Source organism: Molossus molossus, unplaced genomic scaffold (genome assembly GCF_014108415.1).
Source record: "Molossus molossus isolate mMolMol1 unplaced genomic scaffold, mMolMol1.p scaffold_m16_p_6, whole genome shotgun sequence".
In the NCBI taxonomy this organism is placed as follows: domain Eukaryota; kingdom Metazoa; phylum Chordata; class Mammalia; order Chiroptera; family Molossidae; genus Molossus; species Molossus molossus.
In genome coordinates this window covers 22,700,607-22,718,214 of record NW_023425399.1, presented here as the reverse complement: position 1 = coordinate 22,718,214, position 17,608 = coordinate 22,700,607, and the positions used below count along the sequence as shown (strand labels likewise).

The window sequence follows — 17,608 nt, the reverse complement described above, 5'->3', positions numbered from 1 at the left end:
GCCTGCAGGAGATGCTGCAGCCTGGGCAGGAGGCAGGTGCGGGGCCTCGCTGCTGCCCGACCTTGGGCACAGCCCGCCTCTCTGGCAATTCTTATCTGCAGTCCAGGGAGTTGCCCGCAGACGCCCTATTGGGCTCTGATGCTTTATGACCCTGTGAAAGAACCCAGCTGGCCCCATGGGCACCGAGGGCCCAGAACACAGGGTACAGGAGTTGGGCCTTCCAGGGGTGCAGGCCTCCAGCCTCAGGGCTCTTTGGACTGGCATGTGTTCTGGTTAAACCTGCCCAGACCTAGAGCTGGAGGTGACCCTCTGGTCCCCACCTGCCATGCTGTGCCGGGAGGCCCTCCAGGACGAGCACCCCGCCTGAGGCCAGCCTGCTGGAGTCAGCACAATGCCAGCAGGACAAGACTGCCCCCAAGCTGTGACTGCTGAAGCCACAGAGGGAAGGGTGTACTGAGGGACTGCGGGAAGCAGCTGGGGATGCACCCCTTCTGAACATTTCCACAAAACCCGGCCTCCCTGGCTCGGATCGGGGCAGGACACAGCCCACCACCTGTGCCCGGACCGCCTAGAGGCAGGGAAGGCCGTGGCCATCTATTTAACGTGGGGCAATGTGCTGCTATTCAAATGGGGGAATTAGTGATGAATGGGGGAAATTGTTTCTCCCTCTGTCCTGTCTCCAGAAGAAGACAAAAACCCCTTTTACCTCTGAAACAATGCCCTTATGTGGGCGCCAGCGCCCTGCGGCCCGCACAAGCCCAGCTCTGTGCGAGCCGCCAATCGCCACACCGGGCTCCAGAGCCGCAGCCAGTGGCACCCTCTCCCAGTGGGCGACCCGTGCTGGCTCCCAAGCAGACTGGGGAAAGGCGGGCCGGCCCGCCATCCTTGGGACCACGGCCGGGCATATGGCCACGCCAGCTCAGCAAGCCGGGCGCAGGCTGCCTTCTGTGGGCAGAGGGGCAGGTGCGGGAGGCAGTGCCTCCCTCCTTCGTGGGCCCCGTCACAGCAGCAACCAGGCAGGGGAGGACAGGGGACATCAATAATTCACACACAAAGGAGAAGGGTGGGGGGAGTGGAGCTCACTGGGGCCGGCAGCCCTGCCGTGGGCCTGGCCAGGGAGGTGTGAACACAAGCGTGGGCAGGATGATGCCTGACGGGCCAGGCTGCTGCCTGAAGGGCCAGGCTGCTGCCTGACGGGCCAGGCTGCTGCCTGACGGGCCAGGCTGATGCCTGAGGGGCAGCCCATTTCTTTCCCCTCAGCCAGTGTGGGGCTGGACTGCAGTCTGGGGCAGACTTTGCTCTGAATTTGGGGTGTGAACTCACTGGGCTGGCCTCCGCCTGCTTTGACAAAGGCCAGTGGCCTAGGCCGTGTTTACATGATGCATAGTTCTCGGGAGCACTAGGCTCCTGGCCGGCTACCCTGCTCTTCCTCCCGGAAAGAAGAGGGAGGGCCCCAGGTTCAATGGGGGTGGGGTGGAGGGTGGGGACACTCAGAGGCTGGGTGAGGCAGTGCCACTGGGATCCCAGCATCCTGGGTGAGGCAGGGTCACACTGGGTGCCTGCCCCCACCATCTGGCCTTCAAGTCCTGGTTGCCCACCTGGTTGCCCCTCCTGTACACCCACCCCAGCCCTCTGGTTCCAAAGGCTCACTGACGGCCACCAGCTCAGGGACACCAGGACCTCTACTCCACAGCACCCGCCCTCCTGCCTGCGCTTTTGTGACTCACTGCTTAAACAGGTGCCAGCTCCCGGGGCTCCCAGATCTGGGGCCGTGCTGGCCAACAGAAGCAGAATGCGAGTCACCTAGGGAATTCCAATTTCCTAGTAGCCACATTAAAAAAAGGTGAAAAGAAACAGGTAGAATGAATTCTAGTAACCTGTTTTGTTTAACCCAATATTTCTAAAACGTTATTTTAACAATTAATACTGTGTTAAAACTGAGATATTCTACATTCTTTTTTCACACTAACCCTAAAGCTGTGTGTGTATTTTCCGCGTGGCACCACACGCCTCGGTGTCCGTGAGCCCGCTCCAAAGCCATCTGTGGGGACTGTGGTAGACGGTGCAGACCTAGATCTTTGTGACTAAACTAAAATGATTTCTCTCAGTGCAGGTCCTGGCCCCAGAGAGGTGTCCAAGCGAAAGAGGAGAGTTTGGGTTTTAGCAGGGCTGGTGGCGGGGCCCTGGGGATGGGCACGCCTTTGGTGGGTAGACCAGCACACCCATCATGCCCCGTGTGCACAGCCACCCCACAGCAGGCACCAGGCAGACCCAGAAGCTCCCAGAGGGAAGTCATCAGCCATCACACTGACTGAGCAACAGAGCCCATGGGGGCCTCAGTGCTGCCGGACTCACCCCAGTGCTCTTTCCTCTCTAGGCCTCCATTTGCCCATCTGTATGATGGGACGGACCCCACCCTGTCACCACCACACCTCCAGTAGTCTCTCCCTCAACACGCACTGGCCAAAAGTGCCCAGGAGGAAACACTCCAAGCACAGACTTCCTGGGTCTGTGTCTTCCCAAGTACGACATTGTCCCTGGCCCCACCCTCTAGGCCAAGCACAGGCAGTGAGAAATCAATGCTAATTCAATGTGCAACGATCTAGATGAGATGCCCACTGCACCTCCCACCCCAAACAAATCATGTGCTCTGGGAGCAAACAAAGCCACTTCAGGCAGCCATGTGTGAATGATTCATGGGGCACGGCACGGCCCTGATCCGGAGCCTGTGTGCATGCGTGTGTGCGTGAGTGTGCACGTGTGTGTGCGTGCACGTGTGTGTGTGTGTGGCGTCTAAGGGCCTGGAAGCCGGTCTGGGTTCGGTGCTTCCCAGTCCTTAGGTCAGAGTGATGACGCCAACGTGGCCCTAGTCACTTCCTGGTTCTTGGGAAAGTTGCCCTTGGACGGGCACAGGGTGGCAATGCCTCTCCTTCATACCCCTCCCCCAGCCTCCTGGCCAGCACAGCAGGGCCTTCCTCCACAGAGCGTCAATAGGCAGTGGGGTCCGTATGTATCCTGGGCTGAGGGACACAGGGAGGGGCAGGGCTCTGATGTCCTGATGGCCCAGAAGGCCCAGGCGAATCTTCAGGTGTGTCTGGGAGTCTCCCTCTCCCTTACTCTCAGGCCCTGGAGCTTGTCCTGCACTAATGTCCTCACCAGGCGTTTGGGAGCCCGAGGGGCCTAAGACCCTGCAGCCTGCACAAGGCCAGGGCTGTGCGGCCGGGCCGCTCCCGGGATAAAGGGATCTCTCGGTGCTATCTCCCAGCCTCTCTTAGCCTTCGGTGGCCAGAGGCCAGGACAACCCAGCATTGTCTGTGCCGCCTGCAGCCCAGCTGATGATGGACACTTTCCTGTGACCCCGGACTGCCAGGGTGGCCCATGGCCAATTCCCGGAAGGGCTTGGGCCCCCAGTTCTCTGTTCCTGGGGGGAGGGGAGGGCAGGAGGCCGCCGCCTCTCCATCCGGTGTGGATATTTAGAGCCTTAAACAGGAGCAACAGTTCTTGCTCTAGAATGAGGGGGGGTGACCTGTAGCCAGAGAAGGAGGTCTACACCCGGTTTCCAGCCTGACCTCAGATAAGTGGGATCAGGGGAAGGATGGGGCCAAGATGTGCAGAGGTGGGGCAGAAGGCTCGGCTCGAAAGCCCACTGCAGGGAAAGTCCTTCAGAAGACACCCCAGGCAGCTGTGGTGAGGGACCGTAATTCTCCCACCATGCGACAAGGACCAGGGCAGATGCCCCACCGCGAGTGTTGGGTCTGTGGGGGGTGGGCTACACAGGCCATGTAACCTTTGCCCCCGTGGGGAGAGAACTGCTCTAACCCCAGCAGGGAGCCCACAGGAGGGCGGGCACTATCTTCGCAGACACTAGAAGTGGCCAAGGCTCAGGGGTAATGCAGGTGACTGTCTGAGTCCCCGTGGCCTGGCCCCAACTCCCACTTGGCCCTTCCGCACCAGCACACGGCCCCTGCCTGTTCCTTTGCACAAACAGCTCCCACCACCGGCGGAGAACACTCCTGCGGCACCCTCAGTGCCGGCACCGGCTGCCCAAACACCTTCCCCTGGAAGCGGAGCCGACCTGCAGCTGCCCCTGAGCTGTCAGCACGGCGTCTTGGGACAGGTCTGGGGCTTGCAGGTCAAGGAGCAGGGTCTGGGGGACTCAGGTTCCCTGATAGGCTCTGGCACACGTGGTGGGAACGGGACAGGAATTCAGGAGAAACTGAGCGTCCAGACCCTTCAAGCTCAGCTCCCCTTCTCAAGAAGACTCGGGTTGACAGCAGGGACACAGGGCACTGGTGTGAGTGCTGAAAAGAAAGCTGTGGTTAGAACTCCACAAGGCCCAGTGGGCAGAGGGGACCGAGAGAGACAATGGCTAAGGAGACAGGACAGAACCAGGCGGCGGTGCAGGGACTAGTGAAGGGGCCATAGAATCTGGCAGTGGAGGAGGAAGGCTCCTCGGTCTTTCAGGCCCCTGGTGCACCTACAGCCTCTCAGCCTGCGGCCATGGACCCCCATCTCTGGTCCTTCGGCACAGCCCTTGCACCAGCCTGGCCACCTCGGGGAAATGATCCCACAACTGTTAACTGAGCCTTCCCTGCTCCCGGTGTGCTGAGCCCTGCCCCACGGCACCCATCTTCACCCACCAGCAGGGAGGGGCAGTGACTTGCCCCGGGCCAAGTGAGGAGGGAGTGGAGGAGGATCTGGGCTTGGTGCTGGGCCTGCACACTTCCCCCAAGACCACTCGGGGAGGGGGCACGGGGGAGGGGAGAGGCAGCACCACTGTAAATACTGAGCAGCCCTGGGCAAGCAAGTCCCATACCTGCTCCCCAGGTGACTACCTTGCCACCCACCTGAGGGTAGCAAGAGTCAGGAGGCAGGAGCCTTGGCCTTCTCACAGAGCTGAGGACACACAGAATTAATGGTCAGAGCCACCCAGGCAAAACTACAAGCAGAAGCCGGGGACCAGCAGGTGAACAATTTGCTTAAGACCACATTGCGGGGACAGGGCAGACCAGGCCCACTCAGGAGGTCCAGGGCAGAGTTCCAGGGCCCACCACACCCCTGTCCACACCCCCGGCCCACAGAGGTGACCTCACCTCTCTCCATCTTCCCAGAATCCTTGCAGGCCAGACCCTTGCCAGATGGCCTTGGCTGTGGCCTCCCTGCCCCATGTCTCCTGGTTGGAGTCATAGGAGGCTTCTGGAGACATTTGACCTAGGAGACCCCAACCCTGGCACTCAGCATCCTCCTCCCTTCCTAGCCTCCTCCTGACATGCTGCCCAAGCTCCCAGGCAAGCCCTGGGCCACTCCACCTGCCTTCCACATCGCTCGGCTGCGGCCTGCTCCAAAAGGCTTTCGCTGGGCCCGGCTCGGCCCTGTTACCCTCCACCGACAGCCGCGCTGAGCACCTACTCCGTGGTGGGGCTCGGAATTTGAGCCTCAGCCCTGATGATGCTCCCTGGGGCACTTTCCTTCCCCGAGAGTGGCCCAAACACTGGCCCTGGAGTCAGAGACCCCTGCGTCTGGGAAACTTACTTCCTTCTCTGTAGGAAAGGTTTAGTCATAGCCCTGAGCTCACAGTGTCCCAACCTGTCACCAGCTGGAGACCGAGCACTTGGTGGGCCGGGAAGGAGGCCCCAGTCACTGGACTAACAAAATGCCACTTCAGTCACGGGGCAGAGGCAAACATGGAGTGGGGGGAAAAGTGGCTGCAACATGACATGACCCCCTCCCCCTTTTTAAGAAAATGATACTGATTATACTCACAGAGAAGAGGGAGAAAAATACGCCCAAAACATTGGTATTTTTTTCTCCCCTATTTTCCTAAATTTTCTACAATGAATGTTAATACTTATGAAATACGGGGGGAAATAAGATACATTTCTACAGAGATACCCCTCTGCTCTCAGAAAGCCTGCAGCCCAGCAGGGACGCCACACTCCGTGTGCTTGTCCCTTTCCCAGCTCCTGGAAGGTAGGGGTGGGCTTCCCAACTCCGCACGTCATCAGCAGAGGCTCACGGTTCACAGGACAAACTGATGAGGACCCCGAAAGACCCAAAGGCTTAAGCCAGGACCCTCCGTGCCTTTCTCCAACCTAACCACCGGGCGCGGGCCCTGGAGGGGGGCCGGACCTGCGGTCAGCTGGCAGCCACATCCCCAGGGAGAAGGAAGCTCTGAGCCCAGTGAGGCCCAGAGGCCAGAGGAGCGTCTGGTCTGAGACTCAAACCAGAGGCCTCAAAACGCCACAGGACATCACACAGCCCAGCGACTCCTGATGACCCTGCAGGAAAAAGGAAGCAGGACCCTCAGCTCTCCCTGGTGCTGGCTTCCTGTCTGCCGGGGAGGTGAGTAATGTCCGCTCCCCTCCCCCACGCACCCCTCCTGGAGGCCAGGCCTCAGATTTTCCGCTCAGGAAGGGGCAGAGCGAGCACATCAGGGGAAATGGAAGGAGGGCTGCCTGCTGCACTGGGATGCGGCCTCGCCAGTCGGGCGGTCAGGAGGCCTGCCGGCTCGCCTGCCCCTGTGCCTGCCTTGTTCCCTGTTCATTCACTCATTCATTCAACAGACACTTCAACCTGCCTGCTCTGGTCCAGGCCCTGCTCTGGGTACTAGGGTCCTAGCTCTGAGGGTGCTCATGGCATCTGGGCCAGAGTGGTTTTCCAGGCACCTGTGATGAGACCAGAGTGCTGTCTGGACTCAAAAGAAAGCTCAAGAGAGATGTAAATTAAAACAACAATGAGGTATCACCTCACACCTGTCAGAATGGCCGCCATCAACAAATCATCAAACAAGTGTTGGTGAGGGTGTGGAGAAAAGGGGACTCTAGTGCACTGCTGGTGGGAATGCAGACTGGTGCAGCCACTATGGAAAACACTATGATGTTACCTCAAAAAATTAAAAATGGAACTGCCATTTGATCCAGTGATCCCACTTCTAGGAATATACTCTAAGAAGCTTGAAACACCAATCAGAAAGAATATATGTACCCCCATGTTCATAGCAGCACTATTTACAATAGCTAAGATCTGGAAACAGCCCAAATGTCCATCAGTAAACAAATGGATAAAAAAGCTGTGGTACATATACACAGTGGAGTACTATGCAGCTATAAGAAAGAAAGATCTCTTATCCTTTGAGATGACATGGAGAGACCTGGAGAGTATTATCCTAAGCGAAATAAGCCAAACAGAGAAAGACAAGTATCATATGATCTCACTTGTTTGTGGAATATAATGAACATAACAGTCTGAGGAATGGGGTAGACCCAGAGACATGGAAGTGGGGTACAGACTAATAATCCCCAAAACAGGGAGTGGTGGGGGAAAGATAAACCACAGAACTTATATGCATGTGTGCATGAACAATGGACATGGACAACAAAGCTGGGGACGGGGGGGGGATCAGTGGGGGAGAAAGGAGAAACATCTGTAACAAAAATAAATTAATTAATAAAAATAAAATAAAATAAATAAAAATTAAAAAAAAAAAAAGAAAGCCCGAAGGCTCAGCCGGCTTAGCGGCGGGTCTGGAGGGGGCTTGCCTGAGAGCATTCACTCTGGGCCCTGCAGAGGCAATGCTCTGAGGGATCCTCCTCTGGCTCCCAGGCTCCTCTCCCCATTTCTGGGGAACAGAGGAACAACTTCTTATTGAGACCTGGTCCCCAGAACCTCACACTTGGACTTGACACCTGCCAAAGAGGAAGAGAGCAGCCTCAGCACCTCCTGACTCTGGGCAGATGGCGCAAATCTGCTCCCTGACCCTCAGTTTCCGCCCATGACACGGGACAAGGGTGATGTGCTCACCACGGCAGCGACGGCCCAGTGAGGAGGCACCTTGCAAGTGGCGCTCCCGGCCAGCTGCTGTGACTGCAGGCGCTGTGAAGTGAAGTGAAGTGAAGCCCTGCAGGCAGTGGCGGGTTTGGGGAAGAAAAATAAGCTTGTTTCTGTGCGAGCACACTCCCACTGGCTGGTAGACCTCGGGGATGAGCTGGGGGTGGGGCGGGGGAAGCGGCCTGTTTATCACTCATTCCTGGTCTCAGCCCTGGGACTGCCCTGCCAAGGCTCTGCCTTCATCTGCCTTTGTTCAAACTTGTAGAAGAAAGAGGAGGAAGAGGAGGTGGAGGAGGTGGAGGAGGTGGAGGAGGTGGAGGAGGAGGAGGAGGAGGAGGTGGAGAAGGGGGAGGGGGGAGAGGGGGAAGAGGGGGAGGAGGAGGGCAGTAATGGCCCCACCAATTCACCAATAGGTGTGAATCTGTGCAAAAGGCCTGGCTTCTTGAATTGCGTTGGGACTGCATCACTGGCCAACAGCACATCCTTGAGAATACCCACACTTTCTGGCTAAGAGAAAAGCTACCCAGATGCTCAAACTGGGGGTGTCCCCAGGAACAAAAACCCAACTTGTTCCCAACAAGGGGCAGACCCACTTCTGGATAGTGTGCTTGGGGGTAGGTCTCAATAAATAGTTGCTGTTCCTCTATTCATTTGGACCACAAATATTCAGCAGGCCCCTCAGTGTGCCAGGCATGCAGCCGGTCACTGGGACAGCAGAGAGCATCAACATGGGCCACATCTCAGAGCTCACAGTGGGGCCTCCGACATCATCTTTCCAACCTGCCACTTCCATGGAAGACTAAAGGTCAGAGACCACACACTAAGCCATCCTGGGGGGGTCAGTGGGGCAGGAGCTTCCTGATGAGGGCACATGAGCAGGGAGTGGAGACCCTGGAGGGCTGTGGCTGAGGGCAGAGGGCAGCACCAACCAGAGCTCCTGCTTGTCTTGTCCCCACCTTCATTAACAAGAGGGGACATGAGAACAGCCTACAGCCCCTGATGGTCTCCCATTGACTCACTGATGGGAGCGGGATCTCAGCTCGTGTCTGCCTGTAAGTACCTTCAGAGAAAGGAGCTGGCCGCATGCCACTGTGGGGGCTGGAAGGCCGGACCAGGACTCCAGGCTGGGTCTGTGCCAGCCAAAACCCTTTGGGAACCCATTGCTCTGGTCAGACATGGCAGTCACCAACAGATCTGGGAGCAGAAGGGGCAGCCGAGACCAGGCCAGCAGGCTGGGCATTCTCAAGCCTGCGACCCCTGCACTGGATCTAAGTTGGCCTCTGGCCGGCACATCAGCCCACAGCCTCCAGACACAGCCTCTGATTAAATAATTAAATTGATGGTATCATGGTCAACACCATCCTCCCTGTCTCCAGCTCTGGCCGCCCGCCCTGATAAACACCCTTGTTCTGTCACCAGGCCAGCCTGCCTCAGCCCCAGCACCCAGGGTCAGCAGGGACCTAAGTGGCAGGGGGTGAATACTGGTGACTACACCCAGGTTGGGCTCCCCACAAGGCTCCTGCGGGACCAGCTGCAGGACATGCTGACCCCACCAGTCTCTTTGCTTCTCTCAGCTTCATCTTCAGGATCAGCCTCTCTCCGGGCAACAGGCCAGTGATGCTGAGGAAGCCCTGTGACCCCCATGGAGACACTCCCTTCTGCTCCCTGATCCTGGAGGCCCCCAAATCACCAAATCTCCCCAGGAAGTGTCTCCAACAGAGGCCAGACCTCCAAAGGGTGGTTGTGAGGAACAATACCACTAGATTTTTCTGAGAGTAAGTTAGGGGAACATGGCCCCCACTCAGTTCTACTACTCTGAGTTTTTAAAAAAATGTTCTGGATCCTTCTTGGGAAGGTATAACTGACACCCTTGGCTGCGCTGTAGGGGCCCTCGGTGTGGCCTCTGGGTGTGGCTGTAGGCTCAGAGGAGGAGGGAGGTGGGCTGCCAAGCTGTCTCTGCCTCAGGTGCCCACCTGTGGGGAGGCTGGAGGCGCGAAGCACAGAAGCACAGGGGTCGTGCTGACCTCACGAGGCAGCAAGGCACAAAAGCCTTTTCTTCCCCAGCAGCCTTGCACCCCATTCTCAAAGAACCACCTCCTGGACTCCCCAGCCCTGGGCCCAGCCACCAGGGCTGCCTCCAGGCCGAGTCTCCTCCCAGACAAAGCTGGATTCAGGCCTGCGGGGCAGTCAGAGGTGCGCGGTTCTGCCATGGAGATGAACTTTGACCCCAACTGCCAGGCTCCTACCCCTTATTTACTCTTTAAGGCTAACCCGTTTGACAGAGTTAACATTACACCCCTTTTTAACCCTGCACCTCCCTCTCACATTCCAGGCCCCAACCTTCGACCCCTCCTCGCTGCCAGCTCTACACCCCAGTTCTCTGAGGCCTGGTGTGGCTCATCCCCGATCCCCAGTTCCCAGCCAGGACACTCTGACCATAGGTGCCACCTGAGGCCAACAACTACACCTAACTGAGGCCGGCCCTGGAGCCCAGAGCCCCGCACCCCAGGGCCTCCATGAGGGTGCACTGGAGTAGACCTCTGGCTGTGACTTCTGATCCCAACCCTCCCACCCCAAAGAGGAAGTTTCTGCCGTCAGGGAGGCTGAAGGAGGCTGCCCGGCAGGCCCTGGAGGGCGGTGGGGGCCCGGGTAGGGGAGAGTCTAATAGCGCCTCAGCCCAGGTCACGGCTCACCCCAAGGAGATGGGGGCACACGTGGACAAGTGCATTGCCTGCTCGGTCACCGAGCAACAGGCAGGGACCCTGTCCTTCCGTCAGAGCTGCAGAAGCCTCGCTGGTCTCAGCGCTGCACAGATGACTGTTCCAGGTCAGGCACATAACCTTCCCAGACCCGAGTCGTGAGAACTTCAAAATCAGTATCACATCAGCCCGTGAGCATCAGGACAAACAAACCAGCATGACGCCCGTCAGGCTGCCATTCACTGACAGCTCCATTCATTTCTCTTTGGGAGGAAAGGCCTGGCCTCCCTGGAACCAGGATGTGGGAAGTGGAGCCCTCGGAGATGCTGAGAACACTGTGGGGGCAGCTGGAAGCCTGGGCCACCCCCGAGGTTCTGGCCCGGATTCCACCACTCCAGATTCCTGGGCCCTGGTGTCCTGCACAGCCTCCCCCCAGCCACCAAGGGACACTCACCATCCTCTTGGCTGTGGAGGTTCTGCGGGCTCCGCATCCTCTCGTCCTGGCTGGGACTCAGGCTGGAGGCCAGGTGTGGGTCAGCTGACATCCATGTGGAGTCGTTCATATCAAAATCTTCACTGCTCACAGAAGTTTCATCCTGATCAAGGACAAAGAAGGTGGGCGTTCAACAGGGCTGGGCCCTCAGCAGCCCCTAGGCGGCCTTGTGAATGGACCCCAGGGCCTGTGGGCATTTGGAAGTGCCCTGGAGACACAGAGAGCCCCAAACCTTGCAGAGGGGGCTGGATTGCTCCCCTGCCCCCCCTGGAAGTGGCTCGGGCTCTGGTTCCTGTCGGAAGCCAGGGCTGAGGGCCGGAGCTCTGTAATTGAAGACAATTACGAGGTCTCGCATCCTGTGGGGCGGGTGGCAGGGCCTGGCTCTTACCCTTGCGAGCCAAGGTTGAAGCAAGCACTGTAAACAGGGCCACGGCTCCAGCTCCCTGTCCTCGGCCCAGGAAGAGGGCTCACTGCACACGGGGCCAGGCCGCCAGAAGCGGGCAGCAGGACAGGCCGGGCACCCCCCAGGCCAAGCCAATCGCCCCGCCAGGCTGCCGCCCTGACTCCCATGGAGCATGCATGGAATTCCTCTCTCCCACTCCCCCAGCCCAGAGGACATTTCTGTCTTCCTTCTTCCTAACCTTTGCTGTGCTTCAAAGATATGCTCTTGGGCAGCTTCCAGAGCTGAAAAGGCCAGCCCCAGAAGTGTAGAGAAGGAAGGGGGTGGGGCAGGAGAGGGTTCAGATCAGACCGAAAAGGGGGTTCGGCTCAAGGGCCTCAAGGGCCTGGGGGACCGCCAGGGCCTTCCAAACAGCCGGAGGGCCTGCTAGAGAGGACCACGCCTGCCTCCTCTCCCCTCCCGGGCTTCAGTGAGCCCTTGGCCAGTCATCCGGGAACCCCCGGGGCGGGGCCCCTTCAATCCAGCCCTCCAGTGGGAAAGGACCCCACCTCCTTCTTTCTGGCCCAGCCTCTTTCAGGAGCAGCAAGCAACTGAGTTTAGGAGCTGGCTATAAATCTCAAGAAAGATGACCCAGCGGCTCCCACATCCCAGATCTCTGACTTTGCCCCTCAACCTCGTCCTCCAGCAGGATACAATGGCCTCTGTGGGCCCTCAGTAAGGATTTCTGGCAGAGCACCCCCACACCAAAGCCTCCCTCCAGGGCCTCCTCACAAACATCTCTTTTATAGTGAGCAAACACACTTCAGTTTGAACTTCTGCTGCTGTCCCTGAGGCAGACACATCTGCTCTCCCAGTGCTAGGGAAGCGGCACTCGGCCCCTCTCCCTCCCCCACTACGGGGCTGGCAGGGAGTTTCCTGGAATTTACAGCTTCTGTGCAGCAAGAGCATGTATGTACCCTCTGCAGCTGAATCCAGAGGATGCGAGTTGGGCCAGGACACCAGCTCTGTCCAGCTTGGGGTCCCCACACAGCACACTCAGAGCCTCAGGGGATGGAAACCACGTGTCTTCACCGACCCCCCACCCCCACCCCTCTACGGGCACATCCACCCACACTCTTCCTTGGGTGAAAACACACTTGCTCATATTCGCTCAGATAGTGTTCTCACACCCGAGGGATACACACCCTTTCAAAAAGCTCTCTCTGCAAACAGGGTCCAAAGGGACAACAAAACTCTCCCTGTGCTAACTGGATAGAACCCACGAGTGAGAAGGGGGGCTGTCAGGTGGGGGAGAAGGACTCTTAGAGGTGCAGAGCCCAGCCAGGCTCTTGGAGCCAGGCCCAGGGACATCCTTGCTTGGGCCCCTTGCTCCTTCCTGGCTGCCCAAGGGACACCGTGCTCAGTGTATAACTTGAAGTCATGGTTGGAGTAGGAAGGCCTCTCCTGGCTCTGATGGTTGAAACACTCAGTTTTTTCAAGGACTGAGTATTCTCTTAACATCTGGAAGCACCACCTACTCAAAATGCTCTGTCCATTCATTCAACAGTATTTACTGGACACCTACTGCGAGCCAAGCACCTTTGCAGGTGCTAGGAAATTCAGCTGTGGACCAGGCAGAGTCCTTGTCTTCCTGGTGCTCACCGCCCAGCTGGGGAGATGGACAATCAGCAGGAAAAACACACAGCGTTGGTGGTGATGAGGGGTACAAAGCAAAATCAAGCCTAATAAGAGGCAAACAGGACTGTTTGCCTGGGCGGTCGAGGAGGACCTCACTATTAGGGAACGTCAGCCTGAGGAGCGGTCCAGGCACCAGCACATGCTGGTGGACTTGAGGAGTAACCACAGAGGACTGTCCCTTCCCAGATGCACACAGCCTGGGGCAGAGCTGTCTCCAGCTCAGAGAAAGGCTTGTTGCGTGCTCCACTAAACATGGTGTTCTCACCGGGGAGCAGAAAAAGTGAGAACTGCTAGGTGCAGCACTGAAGGCTCCCACATTCTAGCCCCACTCGGTCAAGTTTATTTTATTTTTTTTATTTTGGGGGGGTACATGTCCCTAACAGGAACCAAACCCGGGACTCTCTGGTCCACAGGCCGATGCTCCAACCACTGAGCCAAACCGGCCAGGGCGCACTCGGTCAAGTTTAAAACAATAACAGAAGCCAAAGTGTATCAGGTGCCAAGTGCTCCCCTTGAATCATCTCATTTCACCCTCACTACAGGCCCAGGAAGGTACCGTTCCCAGCCCCATTCTACAGATGAGAAAAACCGAGGCTCCAAGGGGTTCAGGCACTCACTCGAGGTCATGAGCTAACAAGTGGCAGAGCCAGATGTGGACAATCCTGAAATCCCAGACACATTCTCCTTCCTGCCTCCAAGCCTCTGCTCAGCTGTCCCTCTCACCGGGAATGTCCATACTGCTGTGGTGATCCGTGACCCAAACTCCAAACACACCCCCCTTCTCCATCAGCTCCAGCTCAAGTCTTCACTGTTCCTCTTCTTACACAATCTGTCTGTACCATTAGGCCTGGCAGTTAGTCAGACACACAGCCCTCAGCTATAGCATGTCAACACACTGTGGGTCTCTGCCCTGTCTTCCCAGAAAACCTTAAGTCCTTTCAAGAGTGGGGACAAGGCTGTATGTTCCCTGGGCCCTACCGCAAAGCCAGGGAGATTCACTGAACTGACTCGATTGCCTAGCATGATACTGGTGTTTAATGACAATGTGGCATTAGTTTGACAATTAAGGACTCAGTCCCACTGCACACAGCTCCTGAGTGGAGACCATATGAAACCTGGACCCTGGCTGGCAGGTGGGCAAGTGGCAGCAAGCTGCCTTGTAAGGTCTCCCTCCTACAGCAGAGCCTAAGATTTCTTTGGCTCAGATCATTTAACTGTGCACCAAAATGTCCCCCTCCCTGTCCCCCTGCTCTGACAGCTCAGACTGGGAAGAGGTGAACCAAATTTTGCATTGACATTGAAACCGTCTGATAAAAAAGGGCATGCAGTGCCCACACTAAAGGGGCTTTGGGGCAAGTCTTAAGAGATTTCCTTGCAACGGCCCCCCTCCAAAAAGCAGGCACCCATGTCAGGTCTATCTCCAGATGTGGTACCTACCCCAGTGGCCCAGGGGCACCACAGCTATTGGGATCTGCAGCCAGACAATCTGCCCAGAGCCCACATCACAGTGCCGCCACACCAAAAGGCTGCCTCACCCCACTTCCTCCCTTCAATCAAAAGAACCAGATTCCTTAACAATGTGTCTCAAGAGGAACCCCAAAGGGAACTCATTGGAGATGAAGCTATATTTACACACTCTCTCCAAAGTCAACACACACTTATTGAGCATATACTATGTGCTGGTGTTGTCCTAGGGACATAGATTACTAAGGAAGGGTTCCTTTCCTCCAGGACCTTGTTATCTAGGGAAAGAGACCAGCAAAAAAGTCTGATCCACTTGCAAGTGCAGAGAAAGAAGGGGGCTGTGGGCCCTGGCCAATTGATTCAGCAGTCAGAGCGTCGACACGCGGACCAGAGAGTCCCGGGTTCGGTTCCCAGTAAGGGCACATACCTCGGTTGCAGTTTGTCCCTGGCCCCTGTTGGGGTCATGTGGGTGGCAACCACTTGATGTGTCTCTCTCACATCACTGTTTCTCTCCCTCTCTTCCTCCCTCTCTCCCTCCTGCTCTATCTGAAGATAAATTCAAAAATGTCCTTGGGTGAGGATAAAAAAGAAAGAAAGAAGGGGGCTGTGGAACCCCCTCCACAGTTATCTACTGACAATCTTGCTCTTGCCAATAAGTTTTTTCGTAGCCCCCAGGGTTTTGCTCCACGAGCCCCTATTTTGTAAGTGGTGGTTTTATGTAAGATTTTGACACTGCTACAGCAAGTTTTTAAAGTGAGTAATCAAGTCCATTAGACCTAACTGAAAAAATAAAAGGAAAACTTCCAATCAAACTTAGTTTCCACACCTTCACTTTTAGGGCTGACCTAGGAGAGGAGCCTTCCCAAGGCCCCTCTGCAACTCACCTGCTCCAGCACAGCCCCCAGCTGCAGAGGGTAGACTGTAACTTCACCCACTTACACTGAGCCAAGGCTCCAAGAGTAAGCTGATTACACAGGCAATTACCAGTACACACAGTTCAGAGCCCATCAACAACTGTGCAGAGGGGCAAATACACCCAAGTCCAGAGGGACCTGTAGGAGGCAGGCAGCTCAGGTTGGCCAGTGGCAGGGCCACAGGCCTGTGCCGAGACCTAGAGTGCTCCCCCTGCTCGCCCAGGGGTCATAAGTCATAAGTCAGGCACTTCTTGCTTTCCCCTCCTGGAATTTCAAGGGAATTTGATCTACTAATTTCTCTTTCTGTAAACAAACTTCAATGAAACTTGCATTAGAAAACAAGTGTGTACAATCCTTGTCTTCTGGGCCCCTCTCCCCAGACCCCATGTGACTGGCTAGATAGCTGCCCGACTCCTCTTACCTCTGCCCTCCGACACCCTGAAGCCTGCGGCCTTGCCCACATGTCGGTAAAGTCCATCATTTATTCGGCAGCAAAGGGCCTGAGCAAGCCATTGTGGTTCACAGAGGGTAGAGCCAACTGCCCTTCTGAAACAGGAACTCAAGAATGGGAGGGGGCAGGCAGACAGTACCCAGCCAGCCCCTGGGAAACACCCCAATCTGGGCAGGAGAGGAGCCTAAAACCTCCCTGTTCTTATCTGCAGTCCAAAATTCATGGGCAGGTTCAGTTTCTCTCCACCCAGGTTCTGAGGCCCTTCCTCCTCTGAGAGCAAACCAGCACCAACCACTGCCCAGCCCAGGAGGAGGAGAAAATGGGAGAGCAGCAGAGGGGAAATGGTGGAAACGCGCCTGTATCCATGGCGTGTAACTATGGGCAGGTGCTATCAGTAACCTGATTATTTTACAACTGGGGTCAATTTCTCGGGAACTGGGTTCCTGGTGCCTCTGAAGTTGAGCCATTTGCATCCTCCAGGACAGGGATCCTGGGGCGTGCCTCACACAACATTTTCCAGGCCTTTCCCCAGAGCTGTAACTCTATCTCTACCACTTGCTTTGAAAAGAAAAGGAGGAGGATTTTCTGAGAATTTAGTGCAATTGTAAGCCACAAACCCTGACCAGGAGCCTTGGGTATGTATGCCAGAGGAGGGGCAGGAGGTAGGGATATGCAGGGGGGATTTCTGGAAATGGCAGCAAACAGACCCCTCTATGTCCAGCCCCTGGGTCTGTCTGATGAGAGGCTGAAGCTCCTATCAAAAGACCACCAGGCTTGGACAGTTGCTCCAGCACCAGCTCTACCCAAGCAGGCAGGCACCAAGATGTAGAAAGTGAGCACCTCCTTCTGGAACACCTGCAGGCCCTTCCAGGCCCTGGAAATTCTTCAGTACGAGGCAATTCCTCCCTTGTCTCTGTGTCAGGGAGCATTACACACACATCCTTCTGAGCATGCCAAGAAGGTACTGAACCACATTTGACCCCAACTTAACCACTTCAGTTCATCAGATGGATTATTAATGGAAGACAACCCCCCTCCCCCAGGATCTAAAGCAACCAGGGTTCAAATCCCTGTTGTGAAGGGACTGCACAAATGAAATCTTAGGGTGATGTGAGTCACCCATCACTCCTAGGAGCTGTGGGGTCCCAAGGCTGTTACTTCATACTATACCTCAAGCCCATCTGGCCACCTGGGGAGGAGGCCAGCCTCCCAGGGACACACCCTGCACAATTCCACTCCTTCCTGCTAACATACCTCCTCTGCTTACAAGCACAAGCTCTTCTGGGAAATGTGAAGTGGGGAGAGCTGAGACAGAGCCAATCACCTACCACATTTTAGGCGCTCGCTCTCTCTCTCTCTCTCTCTCTCTCTCTCTCACACACACACACACACACACACACACACACAGGGTCTGCCAGAAACATCTTCACATATACATGGGAATGCTCTGTTGTCCTTGCTGTCATGGGCGCCTGGAAGCTGGGAGTGAGCATTTTCAACACCTTCCTACTAGTGTATGGAGTGTAAAACAGGCCTTTGTTTCCCAAGTAAAGGCAACTGGCTGTTTTCCCAGCACTCCTCACCATGAGGGCCTCATTGATACCCCAGGCCCTGCCATTAACAGGGGTCTCTTTAAAAGAAGGTTGGAGAGATGGGCTTTAGCAGACAAAGTTCTTCCAGCCA

At 56.4% G+C, this 17,608-nt stretch overlaps 1 protein-coding gene across 2 annotated transcripts in view; it reads right to left on the bottom strand.

Annotated features, from left to right (window-relative positions):
* The window catches only part of NOL4L (nucleolar protein 4 like), a 122,063-nt gene that overhangs the window by 15,149 nt on the left and 89,306 nt on the right, over positions 1-17,608 (bottom strand). For both annotated transcript variants that reach the window (XM_036244918.1, XM_036244919.1), the window contains one exon: positions 10,981-11,122. In XM_036244918.1, the coding sequence (XP_036100811.1) occupies positions 10,981-11,122 (142 nt within the window). The remainder of the gene's footprint in view (positions 1-10,980; positions 11,123-17,608) is intronic.